Source organism: Oncorhynchus keta, chromosome 22, assembly GCF_023373465.1.
Source record: "Oncorhynchus keta strain PuntledgeMale-10-30-2019 chromosome 22, Oket_V2, whole genome shotgun sequence".
Lineage (NCBI taxonomy): Eukaryota > Metazoa > Chordata > Actinopteri > Salmoniformes > Salmonidae > Oncorhynchus > Oncorhynchus keta.
Window position 1 is genome coordinate 134,433 of NC_068442.1, and position 23,371 is coordinate 157,803.

The 23,371-nt window shown below is 47.4% G+C and overlaps 1 protein-coding gene across 5 annotated transcripts in view; it reads right to left on the reverse strand.

Moving 5' to 3' along the window:
- LOC118376237 (reelin) overlaps nucleotides 1-23,371 on the reverse strand; it is a 315,561-nt gene that overhangs the window by 57,821 nt on the left and 234,369 nt on the right. For all 5 annotated transcript variants that reach the window (XM_052474627.1, XM_052474628.1, XM_052474630.1 and 2 more), the window contains 14 exons: nucleotides 21,501-21,658; nucleotides 20,985-21,192; nucleotides 20,642-20,718; nucleotides 20,291-20,449; nucleotides 19,880-20,074; nucleotides 15,159-15,287; nucleotides 14,661-14,805; nucleotides 14,256-14,396; nucleotides 13,031-13,208; nucleotides 8,983-9,067; nucleotides 8,643-8,825; nucleotides 8,166-8,334; nucleotides 7,321-7,426; nucleotides 6,437-6,663 (listed from right to left, as the gene is read on the reverse strand). In XM_052474627.1, the coding sequence (XP_052330587.1) occupies nucleotides 6,437-6,663; nucleotides 7,321-7,426; nucleotides 8,166-8,334; nucleotides 8,643-8,825; nucleotides 8,983-9,067; nucleotides 13,031-13,208; nucleotides 14,256-14,396; nucleotides 14,661-14,805; nucleotides 15,159-15,287; nucleotides 19,880-20,074; nucleotides 20,291-20,449; nucleotides 20,642-20,718; nucleotides 20,985-21,192; nucleotides 21,501-21,658 (2,160 nt within the window). The remainder of the gene's footprint in view (nucleotides 1-6,436; nucleotides 6,664-7,320; nucleotides 7,427-8,165; nucleotides 8,335-8,642; nucleotides 8,826-8,982; nucleotides 9,068-13,030; nucleotides 13,209-14,255; nucleotides 14,397-14,660; nucleotides 14,806-15,158; nucleotides 15,288-19,879; nucleotides 20,075-20,290; nucleotides 20,450-20,641; nucleotides 20,719-20,984; nucleotides 21,193-21,500; nucleotides 21,659-23,371) is intronic.

Consider the following 23,371-nt stretch of genomic DNA (forward strand, 5'->3'; position numbering starts at 1 on the left):
AGTCATTGTTAGTTTAAAAAAAAAAAAAAAAAAAAAAAAAATATATATATAAAAAAAAAAACCTGGATAACACTCGCCAGCCCAGCTTCCCTGCCCATCCACCGCTGCCCCCTGGACACTGATTTCTTGGCTACATAGCTGACGACGCTGGACTGTCCATTAATCACGGTACCCCATTCTGCTTGTTTGTTTATCTGTCGGCCCAGTTGCCTAGTCAACGCCATTTTACCTGCTGTTTGTTGTGCTAGCTGATTAGCCTCGCCTACTGTTTTTAGCTAGCTTTCCCAATTCAACACCTGTGATTACTGTATGCCTCGCTGTATGTCTCTCCCAAATGTCAATATGCCTTGTATACTGTTGTTCAGGTTAGTTATCATTGTTTTAGTTCACAATGGAGCCCCTAGATCCACTCTGCATACCCCTGTTACCTCCTTTGTCCCACCCCCACACATGCGGTGACCTCACCCATTACAACCAGCATGTCCAGAGATACAACCTCTCTCATCATCACCCAGTGCCTGGGCTTACCTCCGCTGTACCCGCACCCCACCATACCCCTGTCTGCGCATTATGCCCTGAATATATTCTACCATGCCCAGAAACCTGCTCCTCTTATCCTCTGCCCCCAACGCTCTAGGCGACCAGTTTTGATAGCCTTTAGCCGCACCCTCATACTACTCCTTCTCTGTTCCGCGGGTGATGTGGAGGTAAACCCAGGCCCTGCATGCCCCCAGGTACCCTCATTTGTTGACTTCTGTGATCGAAAAAGTCTTGGTTTTATGCATGTCAACATCAGAAGCCTCCTCCCTAAGTTTGTTTTACTCACTGCTTTAGCACACTCTGCTAACCCTGATGTCCTTGCCGTGTCTGAATCCTGGCTCAGGAAGGCCACCAAAAATTCAGAGATTTCCATACCCAACTATAACATCTTCCGTCAAGATAGAACTGCCAAAGGGGGCGGAGTCGCAGTCTACTGCAGAGATAGCCTGCAAAGTAATGTCATACTTTCCAGGTCCATACCCAAACAGTTTGAACTACTAATTTTGAAAATTACTCTCTCCAGAAACAAGTCTATCACTGTTGCCGCCTGCTACCGACCCCCGTCAGCTCCCAGCTGCGCCCTGGACACCATTTGTGAATTGATCGCCCTCATCTAGCTTCAGAGTTTGTTCTGTTAGGTGACCTAAACTGGGATATGCTTAACACCCCGGCAGTCCTACAATCTAAGCTAGATGCCCTCAATCTCACTCAAATCATCAAGGAACCCACCAGGTACAACCCTAACTCTGTAAACAAGGGCACCCTCATAGACGTCATCCTGACCAACTGGCCCTCCAAATATACCTCCGCTGTCTTCAACCAGGATCTCAGCGATCACTGCCTCATCGCCTGTATCCGCCACGGAGCCGCAGTCAAACGACCACCCTCATCACTGTCAAACGCTCCCTAAAACACTTCTGTGAGCAGGCCTTTCTAATCGACCTGGCCCGTGTATCCTGGAAGGACATTGACCTCATCCCGTCAGTTGAGGATGCCTGGTCATTCTTTAAAAGTAACTTCCTCACCATTTTAGATAAGCATGCTCCGTTCAAAAATGCAGAACCAAGAACAGATACAGCCCTTGGTTCACTCCAGACCTGACTGCCTCGACCAGCACAAAAACATCCTGTGGCGGACTGCAATAGCATCGAATAGCCCCGTGATATGCAACTGTTCAGGGAAGTCAGGAACCAATACACGCAGTCAGTCAGGAAAGCTAAGGCCAGCTTCTTCAGGCAGAAGTTTGCATCCTGTAACTCCAACTCCAAAAAGTTCTGGGACACTGTGAAGTCCATGGAGAACAAGAGCACCTCCTCCCAGCTGCCCACTGCACTGAGGCTAGGAAACACGGTCTCCACCGATAAATCCATGATTATCGAAAACTTCAATAAGCACTTCTCAACGGCTGGCCATGCCTTCCGCCTGGCTACTCCAACCTCGGCCAACAGCTCCGCCCCGTAGTTCCTCACCCAAGCCTCTCCAGGTTCTCCTTACCCAAATCCAGATAGCAGATGTTCTGAAAGAGCTGCAAAACCTGGACCCGTACAAATCAGCTGGGCTTGATAATCTGGACCCGCTATTTCTGAAACTATCTGCCGCCATTGTCGCAACCCCTATTACCAGCCTGTTCAACCTCTCTTTCATATCGTCTGAGATCCCCAAGGATTGAAAGCTGCCGCAGTCATCCCCCTCTTCAAAGGGGGAGACACCCTGGACCCAAACTGCTATAGACCTATATCCATCCTGCCCTGCCTATCTAAGGTCTTTGAAAGCCAAGTCAACAAACAGGTCACTGACCATCTCGAATCCCACCGTACCTTCTCCGCTGTGCAATCTGGTTTCCGAGCCGGTCACGGGTGCACCTCAGCCACACTCAAGGTACTAAATGATATCATAACCGCCATCGATAAAAGACAGTACTGTGCAGCCGTCTTCATCGACCTCGCCAAGGCTTTCGACTCTGTCAATCACCAAATTCTTATCGGCAGACTCAACAGCCTCGGTTTTTCGGATGACTGCCTTGCCTGGTTCACCAATTACTTTGCAGACAGAGTTCAGTGTGTCAAATCGGAGGGCATGCTGTCCGGTCCTCTGGCAGTCTCTATGGGGGTGCCACAGGGTTCAATTCTCGGGCCGACTCTTTTCTCTGTATATATCAATGATGTTGCTCTTGCTGCGGGCGATTCCCTGATCCACCTCTACGCAGACGACACCATTCTATATACTTTCGGCCCGTCATTGGACACTGTGCTATCCAACCTCCAAACGAGCTTCAATGCCATACAGCACTCCTTCCGTGGCCTCCAACTGCTCCTAAACGCGAGTAAAACCAAATGCATGCTTTTCAACCGATCGCTGCCTGCACCCGCATGCCCGACTAGCATCACCACCCTGGATGGTTCCAACCTTGAATATGTGGACATCTATAAGTACCTAGGTGTCTGGCTAGACTGCAAACTCTCCTTCCAGACTCACATCAAACATCTCCAATCAAAAATCAAATCCAGAGTCGGCTTTCTATTCCGCAACAAAGCCTCCTTCACTCACGCTGCCAAGCTTACCCTAGTAAAACTGACTATCCTACCGATCCTCGACTTCGGCGATGTCATCTACAAAATGGCTTCCAACACTCTACTCAGCAAACTGGATGCAGTCTATCACAGTGCCATCCGTTTTGTCACTAAAGCACCTTATACCACCCACCACTGCGACTTGTATGCTCTAGTCGGCTGGCCCTCACTACATATTCGTCGCCAGACCCACTGGCTCCAGGTCATCTACAAGTCCATGCTAGGTAAAGCTCCGCCTTATCTCAGTTCACTGGTCACGATGGCAACACCCACCCAGCACGCGCTCCAGCAGGTGTATCTCACTGATCATCCCTAAAGCCAACACCTCATTTGCCGCCTTTCGTTCCAGTACTCTGCTGCCTGTGACTGGAACGAATTGCAAAATCGCTGAAGTTGGAGACTTTTATCTCCCTCACCAACTTCAAACATCAGCTATCCGAGCAGCTAACCGATCGCTGCAGCTGTACATAGTCTATTGGTAAATAGCTCACCCTTTTTCACCTACCTCATTCCCATACTGTTTTTATACTGTTTTTATTTATTTACTTTTCTGCTCTTTTGCACACCAACATCTCTACCTGTACATGCCCATCTGATCATTTATCACCAGTGTTAATCTGCAAAATTGTATTATTCGCCTACCTCCTCATGCCTTTTGCACACATTGTATATAGACTGCCCATTTTTTTCTACTGTGTTATTGACTTGCTAAATTGTTTACTCCATGTGTAACTCTGTGTTGTCTGTTCACACTGCTATGCTTTATCTTGGCCAGGTCGCAGTTGCAAATGAGAACTTGTTCTCAACTAGCCTACCTGGTTAAATAAAGGTGAAATAAATAAAATAAAAAGGTACAGGGATTGGACTGCTGAGGACTGGGGTAAAGTAATTTTCTCTGATGAATCCCCTTTCCGATTGTTTGGGGCATCCGGAAAAAAGCTTGTCCGGAGAAGACAAGGTGAGCGCTACCATCAGTCCTGTGTCATGCCAACAGTAAAGCACCCTGAGACCATTCATGTGTGGGGTTGGCTGTCAGCCAAGGGAGTGGGCTCACTCACAATTTAGCCTAAGAACACAGCCATGAATAAAGAATGGTACCAACACATCCTCCGAGAGCAACTTCTCCCAACCATCCCGGAACAGTTTGGTGACAAACATTGCCTTTTCCAGCATGATGGAGCACCTTGCCATAAGGCAAAAGTGATAACTAAGTGGCTCGGGGAACAAAACATCGATATTTTGGGTCCATGGCCAGGAAACTCCCCAGACCTTAATCCCATTGAGAACTTGTGGTCAATCCTCAAGAGGCTGGTGGACAAACAAAACCCCACAAATTCTGACAAACTCCAAGCATTGATTATGCAAGAATGGGCTGTGTGTCCCTGAAGTTAATTGACAGCATGGCAAGGCAGATTGCAGAGGTCTTGAAAAAGAAGGGTCAACACTGCACATATGACTCTGTGCATCAACTTCATGTAATTGTCAATAAAAGCCTTTGACACTTATGAAATGCTTGTAATTATACTTCAGTATTCCATAGTAACAACTGACAAAAATATCTAAAGACACTGAATCTGAGACTGAACACCCCCCTCTGCAACTGGATCCTGGACTTCCTGACGGGCCGCCCCCAGGTGGTGAGGGTAGGTAGCCACACATCTGCCACACTGATCCACAACTCTGTAGCTCCCAAAGGGGGTGCGTGCTCAGTCACCTCCTATACTCCCTGTTCACCCACGACTGTATGGCCAGGCACGACACCATCAGTATATTTGCAGACGACACAACAGTGGCATGCCTGATCACCGACAACAACGAGACAGCCTATAGGGAGGAGGTCAGAGACCTGGCCGGGTGGTGCCAGAATAACAACCTATCCCTCAAAGTAACCAAGACTAAGGAGGTGATTGTGGACTACAGGAAAAGAAGGACCGAGCACGCTCCCATTCTCATCGACGGGGCTGTAGTGGAGCAGGTTGAGAGCTTCAAGTTCCTTGCTGTCCATATCAAGAACAAACTAGAATGGTCCAAACACACCAAGACAGTTGTGAAGAGGGCACGACAAGGCCTATTCCCCCTCAGGAAAGTAAAAAGATTTGGCATGGGTCCTGAGATCCTCAAAAGGTTCTACAGCTGCAACATCAAGAGCATCCTGACCGGTTGCATCACTGCCTGGTATATGCTCAGCCTCCGACCGCAAGGCACTTCAGAGGGTAGTGCGTACGGCCCAGTACATCACTGGGGCAAAGCTGCCTGCTTATCCAGGACCTCTACACCAGGCAGTGTCAGAGGAAGGCCCTAAAAATTGTCAAAGATCCCAGCCACCCCAGGCATAGACTATTCGCTCTACTACCCCATGGCAAGCGGTACCGGAGTGCCAAGACTAGGACAAAAAGGCTTCTCAACACTTTGATTTGATTTGAAGCAGCAAACTTTGTGGAAATTAATATTTGTGTCATTCTCAAAACTTTTGGCCACGACCGTATATACATTTGAAGTCTGATGTTTACATACACCTTAGCCAAATACATTTAAACTCCGTTTTTCACAATTCCTGAAATTCCGGTTCAGTTAGGATCACCACTACATTTAAAGAATATGAAATGTCAGAATAATAGCAGAGAGAATGATTTATTTCAGCTTTTATTTATTTTATCACATTCCCTATGGGTCAGAAGTTAACATACACTCAATTAGTATTTGGTAGCATTGCCTTTAAATTGTTTAACTTGGGTCAAACGTTTTGGGTAGCCTTCCACAAGCTTCCCACAATTTTGGCCCATTCCTCCTGACAGAGCTGATATAACTGAATCAGGTTTGTAGGCCTCCTTGCTCGCACATTAAGTTGACCAGTCCATCATGCGGCAAAACACCCCCAGAACATGATGCTGCCACCCCCGTGCTTCACGGTTGGGATGGTGTTCTACAGCTTTGCAAGCCTCCCCCTTTTTTATCCAAACATAACGATGGTCATTACGGCCAAACAGTTCTATTTTTGTTTCATCAGACCAGAGGACATTTCTCCAAATAGTACGATCTTTGTCCCCCATCTGCAGTTGCAAACCGTATTCTGGCTTTTTTATGGAGGTTTTGGAGCAGTGGCTTCTTCCTTGCTGAGCGGCCTTTAGTATTCAATTAGTATTTGGTAGCATTGCCTTTAAATTGGTTAACTTAGACCAAAAGTTTCGGGTAGCTTTCCGCAAGCTTCTCACAATAAGTTGGGAGAATTTTGGCCCATTCCTATATCTTAACTGGCCATTTGAGAAGTTTGAAATGGATGGTTTTCATATTAGTTAGGCTCTCTTCAATGTCCTGTAGTCTCTCACCCGCAGAGTCTGAGCTTTCCAAAGTGGATGAGCTCCCTCCTCCAGCCCTGTGTTGTCCCGGGATAGTAGACACTGGCGGGGTGCAGCTCTGTGGAGCATAGGGATGAGGGCTGGGGGCCCCCCGAACACAGGGGAACCAGGAGATGCCATGTAGCCCCAAAGTCCCTGGAGAACTCCAGTCTCACTGGGTTAGAGGAGGAAGAATCTGCCGTACAGCCTACGTTGATCTGAGAACAAATGAATAAATTATTATTACTATGTTATTGTCATTATCATTATAAAGATCACATCTGAAACACAACACAGGAAATATAAACAGGAAAAATGTTTAAATTATAAACATAATATCAATCAAATTCTTAGTTGTTATATTATAAAGTATTACTAGTATAATTCTGAACATTATGCAGTAATATATGAATTCATGTTCTTGCTTCAGCAGGATTACTGTAGTTATTTGATATACTATTCACTTATTAGTATTAGTGTGTTTGCATCAACAAGACCACTCTAGATATTCAATATACTTCTGTTTATGTTTTCTATTTCATATAATTATATTGTGATGAATTATTATAAAATAATTATGATCCTTAAACAGCCCACATTCATATGTATCACAGAGAATAGTAATTATAATAACGTCATATAAATAAGTCATTGTCTTTATGAAAAACCTTTGGCACCTCCACTTTTAAATTAGGATACATTTTCTCATTCTTTATCCTCTTATCTTTTCCGTCAGTATTTCTCTGTCCAACTCAATTTCTCTGTCTCTGTTCCGCTTTCCTCTTTCCCCATTCCTCTCCTCTTATACTTCACTGATTTTCTTTCCCACACTGTTTTCCCAACCAATCAGTCTGTTCTCTCTCTTCTCTTCATACCTCAAACTGTATGATGGTGTTTTCATTGACATCAATGTCTCTGGTGGTTATGGAATGTTCTCCCAACTCACTGGAGACAAACACCATGGCAGACTCATCATCCTCCCTGTACACGCACATACATTAGACAAAGTCTGTTATCTTACAGTCCTTTACAGTAGGATTGGGATCAAGTCCAACTCAATTTAATCAATTCAGGAATTAAACAGAAATGTTACGTTAAAGGAGACAATGCAGCCGTTTCAAAAACAAAATATCAATATCAAAAACATATTGGGTAACAATTAAGTAACTTACCGTGATTGATTTAAATTAAAATTGACAAACATTTACAAAAATAGCTTCTTAGCAAAGACACATTTCTGAAGTAAGAATTTTGCTAGTACTGTCTGGGAGTCATCCGAGTGGGGAGGAGAAAACTGAAAATTAGCTGTTATTGGCAGAGAGGTTTGGAAGTGTCTTTCTGATTTACTGCCTGGTGATGTCACCAGTCAGGCCAAAACTCCATCCCACCAAAACAGTCTCAAATATCAGTCTGTCTTTTCAAGCAGATCTTATACTAAATGGCCATTATCATAATTTTCACAATTTCAAAGTATTATTCCAACCTCATAGTGTGGAAATACATATAAAACACAGGTAAATCACATTTTTTGAATGCACTGGGCCTTTATTAATATGTAAACTAAATTGGTAGTTAACTTCCTGAATTTACTGTATTGTGGCATAGAAGCACATATGTTGAATTGACATCTTAGATGCACACAGAGATGAAGGATTGTAGGTACAAGGTTCAGTGTGTTCACAGTGCACTAAAGGGTTGTACAACCAGTAGATCTACTCACAGGCCACTCTTCTGGTAGGGGCAGTAGAGTCCAGTGTTGCCTCCTGGGTAGAAGAGCCAGTTGTAATCCTGGGGTCCGCCCTCGAAGCTGTCAGAGACTACAGGAGGGTTGTTGAGCGAGCTGCCATCGATGATCAGGTCATCAATCACCCACACCTCCTCCTTTTTACCTGTAGGACAGAACACATATAGCCAGTCAGACATACAATGTGTCTTCATACAGTATGTCATTATTTTGAGATGTGTGTATACTGTAAGTATGAGTGTATTTGAACTTTGTCTTTGGCTGTGATTCAATTCGCTACTCTTCACACAAAAATGTACACTCTCATTGCATTAAAAGCATTGGATTGGATGAAGTTTCCACCATTTCCTTACACCAGTCCATTCCTTTAAATCCATGAAGTGGAGTGTACAAGCACACACTTCTTGTGTAGATAAACGGACCATAGACTCACTGTGTGTGTTCACTACTCACCGCTGTTGTAGGGCTGCCAGAGCCTGAAGCGGGTAGCGTTGGTCTGGGCACTGGTGGGCAGAAGAAGGTGGATGAACAGAGTGTCGGTGGAAGTAGGGAAGTAAAACTCATCTAACAACAGCCAACTGATCCCCCCGTTCACAGAGTACTGTAGTAGCACCGAGTGGGAGCGCTCTGGGACACCTGGGAACAGAACACAGAGTTAACGCAACCCACACACAGTTAACAGTATAACATATCTACAAAACACTGACACAAAGTAAAGATTAAAAGTAGTTTTGCAGACATAAATGGTAAGCAGATATAGCCAGAATGTACTGTCTGTGAAAAAGAGACCTACCCTTAGTGATGAACTTGAAGGAGAACTGGATGTAGAGAGTGCTGGTGCAGTCCATGTCCCTAGACATCAACATACGCAGACCTTCCTACAAATCAAGCAAAACGGAAAGAGAAATCAAGATCATAAATTCAGCAAAAAAAGAAACTTCCCTTTTTCAATCAAAATAACTTCACAGACCGTTATTGTAAAGGGTTTAAACACTGTTTCCCATGATTGTTCAATGAACCATAAACAATTAATGAATATGCACCTGTGGAACGGTCATTAAGACACGAACAGCTTACAGACGGTAGGCAATTAAGGTCACAGTTATGAAAACTTAGGAACCTAAAGAGACCTTTCTACTGACTCTGAAAAACACCAAAAGAAAGATGCCCAGGGTCACTGCTCATCTGCGTGAACGTGCCTTTGGCATGCTGCAAGGAGGCATGAGGACAGCAGATATGGCCAGGGCAATAAATTGCAATGTCCGAACTGTGAGACACCTAAGACATCGCTACAGGGAGACAGGACGGACAGCGATCGTCCTCACAGTGGCAGACCATGTGTAACAACACCTGCACAGGATCGGTACATCCGAACATCACACATGCGGGACAGGTATAGGATGGCAACAACAACTGCCCGAGGTATACCAGGAACGCACAATCCCTCCATCAGTGCTCAGGCTGTCCGCAATAGGCTGAGAGAAGATGGACTGAGGGCTTGTAGGTCTGTTGTAAGGCAGGTCCTCAACAGACATTACCAGCAACAACGTCGCCTGTGAGCACAAACCCGCCGTCGCTGGATCAGACAGGACTGGCCAAAAGTGCTCTTCACTGACGAGTCACGTTTTTTTTCGGGCGTGATGTTAATCGTTGAAGGAATGAGCGTTAAAACTGAGGCCTGTACTCTAGAGCGGATTGAGTTGGAGGTGGAGGGTCCGTCATGGTCTGAGGCAGTGTATCACAGCATCACAGCATCAGGATGCCTGGTCATTCTTTAAAAGTAACTTCCTCACCATCTTAGATAAGCATGCTCCGTTCAAAAAATGCAGAACTAAGAACAAATATAGCCCCTGGTTCACTCCAGACCTGACTGCCCTCGACCAGCACAAAAACATCCTGTGGCGGACTGCAATAGCATCGAATAGTCCCCGCGATATGCAACTGTTCAGGGAAGTCAGGAACCAATACACGCAGTCAGTCAAGAAAGCAAAGGCCAGCTTTTTCAAGCATAAATTTTCATCCTATAGCATTAACTCCAAAAAGTTCTGTGACAATGTAAAGTCCATGGTGAACAAGAGCACCTCCTCCCAGCTGCCCACTGCACTGAGGCTAGGTAACACGGTCACCACCGATACATCCATGATAATCAAAAACTTCAACAAGCATTTCTCAACGGCTCGCCATGCCTTCCTCCTGGCTACTCCAACCTCGGCCAACAGCTCCACCCCCCCCACCGCAGCTACTCGCCCAAGCCTCCCCAACTTCTCTTTTACCCAAATCCAGATAGCAGATGTTCTGAAAGAGTTGCAAAACCTGGACCTGTACAAATCAACTGGGCATGACAATCTGGACCCTCTATTTCTGAAACTATCCGCCGCCATTGTCGCAACCCCTATTACTAGCCTGTTCAAACTCTCTTTCATATCGTCTGAGATCCCCAAGGACTGGAAAGCTGCCACGGTCATCCCCCTCTTCCAAGGGGGAGACACCCTGGACCCAAACTGTTACAGACCTATATCTATCCTGCCCTGCCTATCTAAGGTCTTCGAAAGCCAAGTCAATAAACAGATCACTGACCATCCCGAATCCCACCGTACCTTCTCCGCTGTGCAATCTGGTTTTCCGAGCCGGTCACGGATGAACCTCAGCCACGCTCAAGGTACTAAATGATATCATAACCGCCATAGATAAATGACAGTACTGTGCAGCCATCTTCATCGACCTGGCCAAGGCTTTCGACTCTGTCAATCACCATATTCTTATCGGCAGACTCAGTAGACTTAGCCAACTACTTTGCAGACAGTTCAGTGTGTCAAATCGGAGGGCATGTTGTCCGGTCCTCTGGCAGTCTCTATGGGGGTGCCACAGGGTCCAATTCTCGGGCCGACTCTTTTCTCTGTATATATCAATGATGTTGCTCTTGCTGCGGGCGATTCCCTGATCCACCTCTCGTTTAACCTCCAAACGAGCTTCAATGCCATACAACACTCCTTCCGTGGCCTCCAACTGCTCTTAAACGCAAGTAAAACTAAATGCATGCTATTCAACGGTTTGCTGCCTGCACCCGCACGCCCGACTAGAATCACCACCCTGGATGGTTCCGACCTAGAATATGTGGACATCTATAAGAACCTTGGTGTCTGGCTAGACTGTAAACTCTCCTTCCAGACTCATATCAAACATCTCCAATCCAAAATCAAATCTAGAATCGGCTTTCTATTTCGCAACAAGCCTCCTTCACTCAGGCCTCCAAACTTACCCTAGTAAAACTGACTATCCTACCGATCCTCGACTTCGGCGATGTCATCTACAAAATAGCTTCCAATACTCTGCTCAGCAAACTGGATGCAGTTTATCACAGTGCCATCCGTTTTGTTACTAAAGCACCTTATACCACCCACCACTGCGACCTGTTATGCTCTCGTCGGCTGGCGCTAGCTACATATTCGTCGCCAGACCCACTGGCTCCAGGTCATCAATAAGTCCATGCTAGGTAAATCTCTGCCTTATCTCAGTTCACTGGTCACGATGGCAACACCCACCCGTAGCACGCGCTCCAGCCGGTGTATCTCACTGATCATCCCTAAAGCCAACACCTCATTTGGCCGCCTTTTCTTCCAGTTCTCTGCTGCCTGTGACTGGAACGAATTGCAAAAATAGTTGAAGTTGGAGACTTTTATCTCCCTCACCAACTTTAAACATCTGCTATCTGAGCAGCTAACCGATCGCTGCAGCTGGACATAGTCCATCGGTAAATAGCCCACCCAATTTACCTACCTCATCCCCATACTTTTTTCATTTATTTACTTTTCTGCTCTTTTGCACACCAGTATCTCTACCTGCACATGACCATCTGATCATTTATCACTCCAGTGTTAATCTGCTAAATTGTAATTATTTGCCTACCTCCTCATGCCTTTTGCACACAATGTATATAGACTCTTTTTTTATTTTTCCTTTTTTTCCATTGTGTTATTGACTTGTTTATTGTTTACTCCATGTGTAACTCTGTGTTGTTGTCTGTTCACACTGCTATGCTTTATCTTGGCCAGGTCTCAGTTGTAAATGAGAACTTGTTCTCAACTAGCCTACCTGGTTAAATAAAGGTGAAATAAAAAAATTAAACAAGACATCCTCCTCCCTCATGTGGTACCCTTCCTGCAGGCTTATCCTGACATGACAATGCCACTAGCCATACTGCTCGTTCTGTGAGTGATTTCCTGCAAGACAGGAATGTCAGTGTTCTGTCATGGCCAGCGAGGAGCCCAGATCTCAATCCCATTGAGCACGTCTGGATCCTGTTGGATCGGAGGGTGATGGCTAGGGCCATTCCCCCCAGAATTGTCCGGGTAATTGCAGGTGCCTTGGTGGAATAGTGGGGTAACATCTCACAGCAAGATCTGGCAAATTTGGTGCAGTCCATGAGGAGGAGATGCACTGCAGTACTTAATGCAGCTGGTGGCCACACCAGATACTGACTGTTACTTTTGATTTTGAAATCCCCTTTTCTCAGGGACACATTATTCCATTTCTGTCAGTCACATGTCTGTGGAACTTGTTCAGTTTATGTCTCAGTTGTTAAATCTTGTTATGTTCATACAAACATTTACACATGTTAAGTTTGCTGAAAATAAATGCAGTTGACAGTGAGAGGATATTTCTTTTATTTCTGAGTTTATAATCAATGATAAAGTACACTTACTAAGTCTTCTAGGCAGATAATATGTGAGTTTGTATGTTTGTGTGTGTGTGCATGCGTGCGTCTTCTCTATCTGCTCTCTAGGTCTTTTTCACTTAAATGTGTGTACGGTATAGGTCACATTAAACAATAGAACCCATACCCCTTTGAAGATTAGTGCAGTGCCAGATTTGAGGGGCTCCCCACTGAGAGTCCCCCTCTCAGCCCCGTACACCTCAGGCCACTGCTCCGCCGCCAGGTTCTCGTTGAAGTCGTCTCTCAGAATGGAGGGGAGGGGGGCCAAGGGCACGCAATGGGCCCCGCCATAACCCCGGTCACACCTGTTTAGAGGGTGGGGGTTACAGGTGAGGTGACTGTTTATTTCATATCCATAGTAAGCGTTGTTAGTCCAGGCATAGGCTAAATCTGGTATCCGAACCAAAATTACATGTCTGAACATATTTGGTGACTCCGGGATGCTGGCCTTCTAGGCAGAGTTCCTCTGTCCAGTGTCTGTGTTCTTTTGTCCGTCTTAATCTTTTATTTTTATTGGCGAGTCTGAGATACGGCTTTTCCTTTACAACTCTGCCTAGAAGGCCAGTATCCCATAGTCACCTCTTCACTGTTGACGTTGAGACTGATAAACTTGGATTAGCTAACAACATTTCTCCCATTTTTCTCTGCAGATCGTTCTCTGCAGGTCTCTCGATCCTGACTAAGTCTCCCAGTTGCTGGAGATTGATGAGGAAAACATTTAATTGAATCCATTTTAGAATAAGGCTGTAACGTAACAAAATGTGTATAAAGGGAAGGAGTCTGAATACTTTCCTAATGCTCTGTATAATGATGAAAAAAGAAAACTGGACACCTGAATGTTCTTGCAACATTCCCATGAAATGTGTTTTGCGGGTACTATTTAATGAAGCTGCCAGTTGAGTTCTTGTGAGGCATCTGTTTCTCAAATTAGACACTCTAATATACTTGTCCTCTTGCGCAGTTGTGCACCGGGGCCTCCCACTCCTCTTTCTATTCTGGTTAGAGACAGTTTGCTCTGTTCTGTGAATGGAGTAGTACACAGCGTTGTTCGAGATCTTCAGTTTCTTGGCAATTTCTCGCATGAATAGACTGACGAGATTCAAAAGTGTAATTTCTTCAGTGTTGTCACATGAAAAGATATACTCAAATGTTTACAAAAATGTGAGGGGTATACTCACTTTTGTGATACAATGTATATATATATATATATATAAATAACCCCCAGCACCCCCTATGGTTTTCACATATAATATAACACAGTTCCAGTAAATTCCATGCAAAAGTTCTGAACATTAAATACTGTGAGACAGTGTGTGTGTGTGTGTGTGTGTGTATATGTTTGTGTAACTCACAAACAGCATCCGTTGTCACAGAGTCCGTGTCCAGAGCACATCCAGGGGCAGCCAGGGGCCAGCAGCACGTTGTCCAAGGCCCAACCGTCCGCCCCAGGGATGAAGTGGGGTTGGAGCCACCTGAACCGAGTCCTGGGAGAACTACAACCACAGAATAGAACACATGCTATGAATCTTAATGACATGTTTATGGCATTATTATAAAGGGTTATGAAGGATAGTTCAAATGAAGTGTTACTATATTACAATGCTTAAATAGTATCATTTTGTTTATGACTGTAATATTCAAATCACAAGGATACATTTTAAAGAGACAAGCTCTGATGTGCCACTAAGCAAACTAATAATATACACATATACACACATGCATGCAGAAACACGCATGCACACACCACACACACATACTTGGCAGCGCTGGGCAGGTACACCGTAACCCTCCTCCAGCGGTTATACTGTGTAGCGGTGTAGACTGAGCTCATGGTGTAGCCGGCACAGCCAATGGCAGGTGGAACACACTCTGGGGTGAGCAGGGCCCAGTGGCGCCCACAGTCTGTGGGGTGGTAATACGTTTTAATAACTTCCATGTATAAACATTAGGAACCATTTTTGAACTTTTCAGTAAATATTAGAAAAAATGTCGAACCATTTATAATAATTACTATTCATGAGCATTTGTATAATTTATAACCATGTAAAAAGCACTTGTAAATATTTATAAGCATGTATAAGAATTTAAAAACAATAATAAAAACCACACACCAGAAATGGCTGGCCTGTTGTTTTCTAATAATAGTTGTTCCCGCCAAAACCAGCACCTGGATCTAGATGAGTTTTCTGTTGACTTTTCTGTCATTTATAATCATTTATAAAGGATCATCCATGACGGTTATTAGAGTTCGTTACCCGTGGAGTACTCCAGCCTGACACCGTGGGATGAGGTGGCAACCTTACTGCAGCCCATAGACAGTTCAAACTGCAGGAAGGAGGAGCCTGACACCTCAAAGTCCCAGCTTTCTGCATACCGCGGCTTCTCTGCAGGGAGAGAGACAGTGACAAGGTCAAATAAAATAAAATAAAAAACAATTTTATTGGTCACATACGCATGCTTAGCAGATGTTAAAAGGGAGTGTAGCGAAATGCTTGTGCCTCTAGCTCCGACAGTGCAGTAATATCTAACAAGTAATCTTACAAGATGGTCAAGAGAGGGCCTTAACGGGTTAGAGTTGTGAGAACTGGATCTTTACGTTGTGAGAACTGGACAGCGCAGTGGCACAGCTCCAGCTCCAGCTACCCAGCTATTTGTCGTCCTTAACGTAGGAGACACTGCTAGCTAGCTAACAGCTAACAGCTAGCCAACGTCTACCGAATACAACTTCTGCACTCAACAACCCGGTCGCATTCCGCTTCGCTCCACAGGTAGTATCACATTTTCATTTCATTTCATTACAGCACAACGGTTTGATTTGCTTGATCGTAGCTAGCTACATAGCTAGCTACATAGCCGTCTTTGTATCAAAGATAATTGTGTAGTCTAGAGCGATTTTCTAGGTTAGCTAGCCAGCTATTGTCGTTCTTTTAACGCAACGTAACGTAATCAACACTGCTAGCTAGCCAGCTAGCCCCCGAATAGTAGCACTGTAGAAACTATTACACTCAACGGAACGACTTGATTAGTGTAGTGTCAACAACGCAGCTACTGCCAGCTAGCCTACTTCAGCAGTACTGTATCATTTTAATCATTTTAGTCAACAAGATTCTTGCTACGTAAGCTTAACTTTCTGAACATTCGAGACGTGTAGTCCACTTGTCATTCCAATCTCCTTGCATTAGCGTAGCCTCTTCTGTAGCCTGTCAACTATGTGTCTGTCTATCCCTGTTCTCTCCTCTCTGCACAGACCACACAAACGCTCCACACCGCGTGGCCGCGGCCACCCTAATCTGGTGGTCCCAGCGCGTACGACCCACGTGGAGTTCCAGGTCTCCGGTAGCCTCTGGAACTGCCGATCTGCGGCCAACAAGGCAGAGTTCATCTCAGCCTATGCCTCCCTCCAGTCCCTCGACTTCTTGGCACTGACGGAAATATGGATCACCACAGATAACACTGCTACTCCTACTGCTCTCTCCTCGTCCGCCCACGTGTTCTCGCACACCCCGAGAGCTTCTGGTCAGCGGGGTGGTGGCACCGGGATCCTCATCTCTCCCAAGTGGTCTTTCTCTCTTTCTCCCCTTACCCATCTGTCTATCGCCTCCTTTGAATTCCATGCTGTCACAGTTACCAGCCCTTTCAAGCTTAACATCCTTATCATTTATCGCCCTCCAGGTTCCCTTGGAGAGTTCATCAATGAGCTTGATGCCTTGATAAGCTCCTTTCCTGAGGACGGCTCACCTCTCACAGTTCTGGGCGACTTTAACCTCCCCACGTCTACCTTTGACTCATTCCTCTCTGCCTCCTTCTTTCCACTCCTCTCTTCTTTTGACCTCACCCTCTCACCTTCCCCCTACTCACAAGGCAGGCAATACGCTTGACCTCATCTTTACTAGATGCTGTTCTTCCACTAACCTCATTGCAACTCCCCTCCAAGTCTCCGACCACTACCTTGTATCCTTTTCCCTCTCGCTCTCATCCAACACTTCCCACACTGCCCCTACTCGGATGGTATCGCGCCGTCCCAACCTTCGCTCTCTCTCGCCGCTACTCTCTCCTCTTCCATCCTATCATCTCTTCCCTCTGCTCAAACCTTCTCTAACCTATCTCCTGATTCTGCCTCCTCAACCCTCCTCTCCTCCCTTTCTGCATCCTTTGACTCTCTATGTCCCCTATCCTCCAGGCCGGCTCGGTCCTCCCCTCCCGCTCCGTGGCTCGACGACTCATTGCAAGCTCACAGAACAGGGCTCCGGGCAGCCGAGCGGAAATGGAGGAAAACTCGCCTCCCTGCGGACCTGATATCCTTTCACTCCCTCCTCTCTACATTTTCCTCCTCTGTCTCTGCTGCTAAAGCCAATTTCTACCATTCTAAATTCCAAGCATCTGCCTCTAACCCTAGGAAGCTCTTTGCCACCTTCTCCTCCCTCCTGAATCCTCCTCTCCCCCCCCCCCCTCTCTGCAGATGACTTCGTCAACCATTTTGAAAAGAAGGTCGACGACATCCGATCCTCGTTTGCTAAGTCAAACGACACCGCTGGTTCTGCTCACACTGCCCTACCCTATGCTCTGACCTCTTTCTCCCTCTCTCTCCAGATGAAATCTCGCGTCTTGTGACGGCCGGCCGCCCAACAACCTGCCCGCTTGACCCTATCCCCTCCTCTCTTCTCCAGACCATTTCCGGAGACCTTCTCCCTTACCTCACCTCGCTCATCAACTCATCCCTGACCGCTGGCTACGTCCCTTCCGTCTTCAAGAGAGCGAGAGTTGCACCCCTTCTGAAAAAACCTACACTCGATCCCTCCGATGTCAACAACTACAGACCAGTATCCCTTCTCTCTTTTCTCTCCAAAACTCTTGAGCGTGCCGTCCTTGGCCAGCTCTACCGCTATCTCTCTCAGAATGACCTTCTTGATCCAAATCAGTCAGGTTTCAAGACTAGTCATTCAACTGAGACTGCTCTTCTCTGTATCACAGAGGCGCTCCGCACTGCTAAAGCTAACTCTCTCTCCTCTGCTCTCATCCTTCTAGACCTATCGGCTGCCTTCGATACTGTGAACCATCAGATCCTCCTCTCCACCCTCTCCGAGTTGGGCATCTCCGGCGCGGCCCACGCTTGGATTGCGTCCTACCTGACAGGTCGCTCCTACCAGGTGGCGTGGCGAGAATCTGTCTCCTCACCACGCGCTCTCACCACTGGTGTCCCCCAGGGCTCTGTTCTAGGCCCTCTCTTATTCTCGCTATACACCAAGTCACTTGGCTCTGTCATAACCTCACATGGTCTCTCCTATCATTGCTATGCAGATGACACACAATTAATCTTCTACTTTCCCCCTTCTGATGACCAGGTGGCGAATCGCATCTCTGCATGTCTGGCAGACATATAAGTGTGGATGACGGATCACCACCTCAAGCTGAATCTCAGCAAGACGGAGCTCCTCTTCCTCCCGGGGAAGGACTGCCCGTTCCATGATCTCGCCATCACGGTTGACAACTCCATTGTGTCCTCCTCCCAGAGCGCTAAGAACCTTGGCGTGATCCTGGACAACACCCTGTCGTTCTCAACTAACATCAAGGCGGTGTCCCGTTCCTGTAGGTTCATGCTCTACAACATCCGCAGAGTACGACCCTGCCTCACACAGGAAGCGGCGCAGGTCCTAATCCAGGCACTTGTCATCTCCCGTCTTGATTACTGCAACTCGCTGTTGGCTGGGCTCCCTGCCTGTGCCATTAAACCCCTACAACTCATCCAGAACGCCGCAGCCCGTCTGGTGTTCAACCTTCCCAAGCTCTCTCACGTCACCCCGCTCCTCCGCTCTCTCCACTGGCTTCCAGTTGAAGCTCGCATCCGCTACAAGACCATGGTGCTTGCCTACGGAGCTGTGAGGGGAACGGCACCTCAGTACCTCCAGGCTCTGATCAGGCCCTACACCCAAACAAGGGCACTGCGTTCATCCACCTCTGGCCTGCTCGCCTCCCTACCACTGAGGAAGTACAGTTCCCGCTCAGCCCAGTCAAAACTGTTCGCTTCTCTGGCCCCCCAATGGTGGAACAAACTCCCTCACGACGCCAGGACAGCGGAGTCAATCACCACCTTCCGGAGACACCTGAAACCCCACCTCTTCAAGGAATACCTAGGGTAGGGTAAGTAATCCTTCTCACCCCCCCCCCCCTAAAAAGATTTAGATGCACTATTGTAAAGTGGCTGTTCCACTGGATGTCATAAGGTGTATGCACCAATTTGTAAGTCGCTCTGGACAAGAGCGTCTGCTAAATGACTTAAATGTAAAATGTAAATGTGGTCAACAAAGAAGTTGTGGTAAACAATAGGTGGGTTTGGGTATCATGTAAACTATGAGTACTGATCTAAAATATATACTTTAGTAACAACCTACACACAGTCTGAGATGGCAGTGAAACAAACCACATTCACGGTAATACACATCACATTTAACAGTACTTTATGCATGCGGGAACGTGCCGTGCTGCCCAGCTGGGCTGTAATATTTATAGATACGTTGGAAAATTGCTCTTGCTATGTCTGGGGTAATGGATGGGACTGGATGTAATGTAATATTTGCACAAAGTCAATCCGCTCACAGCTAGATGCACACATAAATAACAACCAGGATGTTAAATCAAGGCTGCTGCCATAAGAAGAGAAGAAGAAGCCATAAGGTGGAAATGGCTGATTCAATGCAGCCTGGGTTGTTTGTGATGTAGGAGTTGACCGTGTCATGTTGATGGTATGGTGTGAATACCAGTCTCAAGATCGGCAGTAGTTCTGTTAGTTTCCTGTTTCCCCATGTAGGCTAAATCATTGAGGCCCGGATTAAAGAAAGGGGTGTGTAGTGTGCATGTCTGCGTGCAGTAGGAGGACACACTGTCTGTGGCATCAGAGGGCCGTGTCTAGAGACAGACAGACAACTGTGACATCTCCCGTTTCCCTGTCTGTGTGTGTGTGTACTGTAGTTTAACTCACTGCTAGTGGTGTCGCTGTTGAAGGACAGAGCAGTGTCCAGGGACAGACAGTCTACAGTGATCTCTCCCCCCTGTATGCGGTACCAGTTGTGTCTCAGAGGAGACGTCCCGTCAAACTTATCATGGAAGCCAGTCCTGGAGCTGTCATTCATACCGATCAGAACATCATCCAGAGCCCACTGGGCTGAGTGTTTACCTAGAGTGGTAGAGAGAGAGAGAGAGGTGGGGGAGAGAGAGAAGAGGAGACAAAGAGGGAGAGATAGATAGAGTATGGCTCACCCTTTTTGAAGGATACACTGTGTGGCCTCTGCTTTATACACATTCTTTACATGGGTCCCTGCAAGTACTGTATGGATGGCTCAATGACTGTGTGGTGTGTCCCTGTGATCCATGTAGGGGTTGGGGGACTCACCCTGCTGTGGCTGCCACCAGCGGAACACAGTGTAGGGAGTCTTGGCGGGTGGAGGCAGCTCGATGGTGACCACCTGGGAATCCAGGAAGGAACCAAAGTCCAGCTCACGTAGGAACTGCCACTGAACTCCGTTGTTGTTGGAGAACTGGACTATCACTCCTGGAAAAGAGGAGACGAGGGAAGTCATAAAGTAGAGGAGAGGAAGCAGCCAGAAAACCATTAGAACAGCAACAGCATGCATGCAATGTCAAAGAGCCACCACGCAGAGGCAGAAGAGAGCCTTATTGAGGTCTACAAGCTTGAGTCTGTCAGAGCTTGAATTGGAGGTTTTCAGTAGAGATGGAGAGTCACCTTCGTTGCGGGAGCGAGGTCTGGTGCAGGTGGGTCCAACATTCTTCCCTCCAATACGGATGTAGAACTGGACAAGCCTGCAGGGAGGGAGGGAGGGAGGGATGGAGGGGAGGGAGGGGGGGGACCAGACAGACAGACAGACAGACAGACAGACAGACAGACAGACAGACAGACAGACAGACAGAAAGGGGGTGTAGAATATAATTAGCTGAATCAATTATATATGTTAACACTGGAGGTTTAGAGCAAACTTCCTCAATAAGTTGCCTAAAGCTGCTCTACATATTTAGGCTGTAGAGCATACTTTCAATTCTATTCAATACAGCAGTGTGATCATACTAACCGTGTGTTTGTCGTATCCATAGGTACAGTGCGTGCCTCTCTCTTCCCAGGGCTGCTGAAGTACAGAGCCTTTCCCTCGCTGATGGTGCCACAGCCCCCTCCAACCTGCCCCCCACTCAGGGTCTGCCAAACCGGGCTCAGCTTGCTCTCAAAGCCCTCTGCCAACTCTGTAGGTCTGGCCACCGCTGGCACGCAGCTGTCCTGCTCAACTGGAGTACACACAAGGATTTAATTGATTAACAACGGATCATTAGGTGAGTGTCTTTTTTAGAACCCTCTCCTTTTCACTCTTCCTATAGAACTGATAGAACTCCCCACTCTCTTTCTCTTTCTCTCTCTCTGTCTTTCTTTCTGCTTATTTCTTCCCTCCCTCAGTACTTGTGTTTCCCATGTCACAAAAGCAGACCCCAGAGATACAGACCCCATGTCCCCATACTCTCCCTACCTCTTCCTTCATCTCTCTCTCTCTCTCCCTCCCCCCTCTCTCCCCCCCATCCTCTCTACAATCATTATGTACCTGTGTATCCCATGTCACAAAAGCAGACCCCAGAGATGCAGTCTCCATGTCCTCCACAGTGGTTGGGGCAGGGCTCAGAGATATAGACTCCATCTAGGGCAAAGGCTGGAGCGTCCCTGTACACACTACTCTCCTGGAACCACCGGAACCTCGTTTTACTGAAGTGGAGAGTGTGTGTGGGGGGAGGAGAAAGAGCAAAGGGATAGATCGATAGATCGATAGATCGATAGAGAGAGAGAGAGAGAGAGAGAGAGAGAGAGAGAGAGAGAGAGAGAGAGAGAGAGAGAGAGAGATTAAAAATATAATTAATTGGGTCTGGGAACCCACAACACAATAAACCCTGATCTGTTCACCGGGTCAGACTATGGAACTCTGACCTGTTCACCAGACGTGTTACCTTGTCCCAGACCTGCTGTTTTCAACAAAGATCGCAGTACAGCCCGGAGCTCTAGTGTATTGATGTGCCTGCCACTCCAAGGGGGTAGCCAACAGCCATTGGCTGACCTGCTCTTGGTCACATCCCCCAGCCGATCTGGGAGGCATTTGTGCTGACCAGCCGCTGGTGGCACATCCTCAGCATGTCCACACCACCTGAGAGAAAGGAGTGACAGCTCCACCTCAATAATGCCCTGAGGCACTGTGTGTTCACCTGCAGCTGGCGGTGACAGTGGCGCTTCAGGTGCAGGCGGGGGGAGTTGAACCACAGTTGAAGAGGTCGGAGATGGAGCAGGCCCAGGGGAATCAGCAATGAGGCCGCCGTCAGCAAGCCAAACAAGTGTTGGCAGGTCAGGACAAATACCACCCTCCTCTGCCGAAAGTGGACGAGGCAAGATAAGATCACCTGAACCATTCTGGTGGGCTGGCATGCTCTCATGAGGACTGAGTCCAGTTCCATGCCAATGAAGGCCACCCTCTGGGTGGGCGTCAAACGACTCTTCTTGTCATTTACAATAATGCCCAGCTTGCCGATGTGGGTCAGGAGCATGTCTCTGTCTGACAGGACCTGTGTCCTGGTCGGGGCGCAAATCAGCCAATCGTCCAGGTAATTGAGGATCAACAATCCTGGGGACATGAAAGGTGCCAGGACAGCGATCATGCACTTTGTGAAAGTGTTGGGGTGCCAAGGAGAGGCCGAAGGGAAGAACCATGAATTTGTAAGACGTCCATTCGAAAGCAAATCGGAGGTACTGCCGATGAGCTGGGTGAACATGAACATGGAAGTACGCATCCCCCAGGTCCAGCATCACAAACCACTTATCCCTGGACACGGCCTGCCCCTGGATCTCCAGCTGCAGGGTTTTCTTTTTCAGTGGGTTGGCCACCGTAGTGACACGAAGGCCCCTGAAGGACAGAGTCCGGCATCGCTACCCGTCGAGCATTGTGGACCACACCCAGGGGGACTCCACACCCTCCTCCCACTTTGCCCTTTGAGACCAGGAGCAGCGGCCGAGGCCGGGAAGGGTGTATAAGGGGTCCTGCCAGGGCCCGCCTATCCCCTGGCACCCTGATCGCCTGGGTCCCGCAGGCACATCCCTATGGTGGTGACGGTTGACAGGTTGTTGCTCCACTGCATGCTGTGCCCATCCCTGCTGTCGTCCCTCAGCACAAGGCGATGGGGCAGGAGAGGGACCTCACCATTGCTCGGGTGCAGTTGGGTGGTGACGGTCCGTCTTGGACCCGGGGCCTGAGGAGGCGGCATGTACCGTCTCAGGGTCTCACGGTCCCTACGAACTTTATCGGTCTGCTCCAGAATGTCATCAACCCCTGGGCCAAACGTCAGCCCTGGGGTGATTGGCAAATGTGCTCTGGAGAGCAGATGGCAGACGGGATTGGGCCAGCCAGACATGGCACTGTGCTCTGTGGAGCAGGAA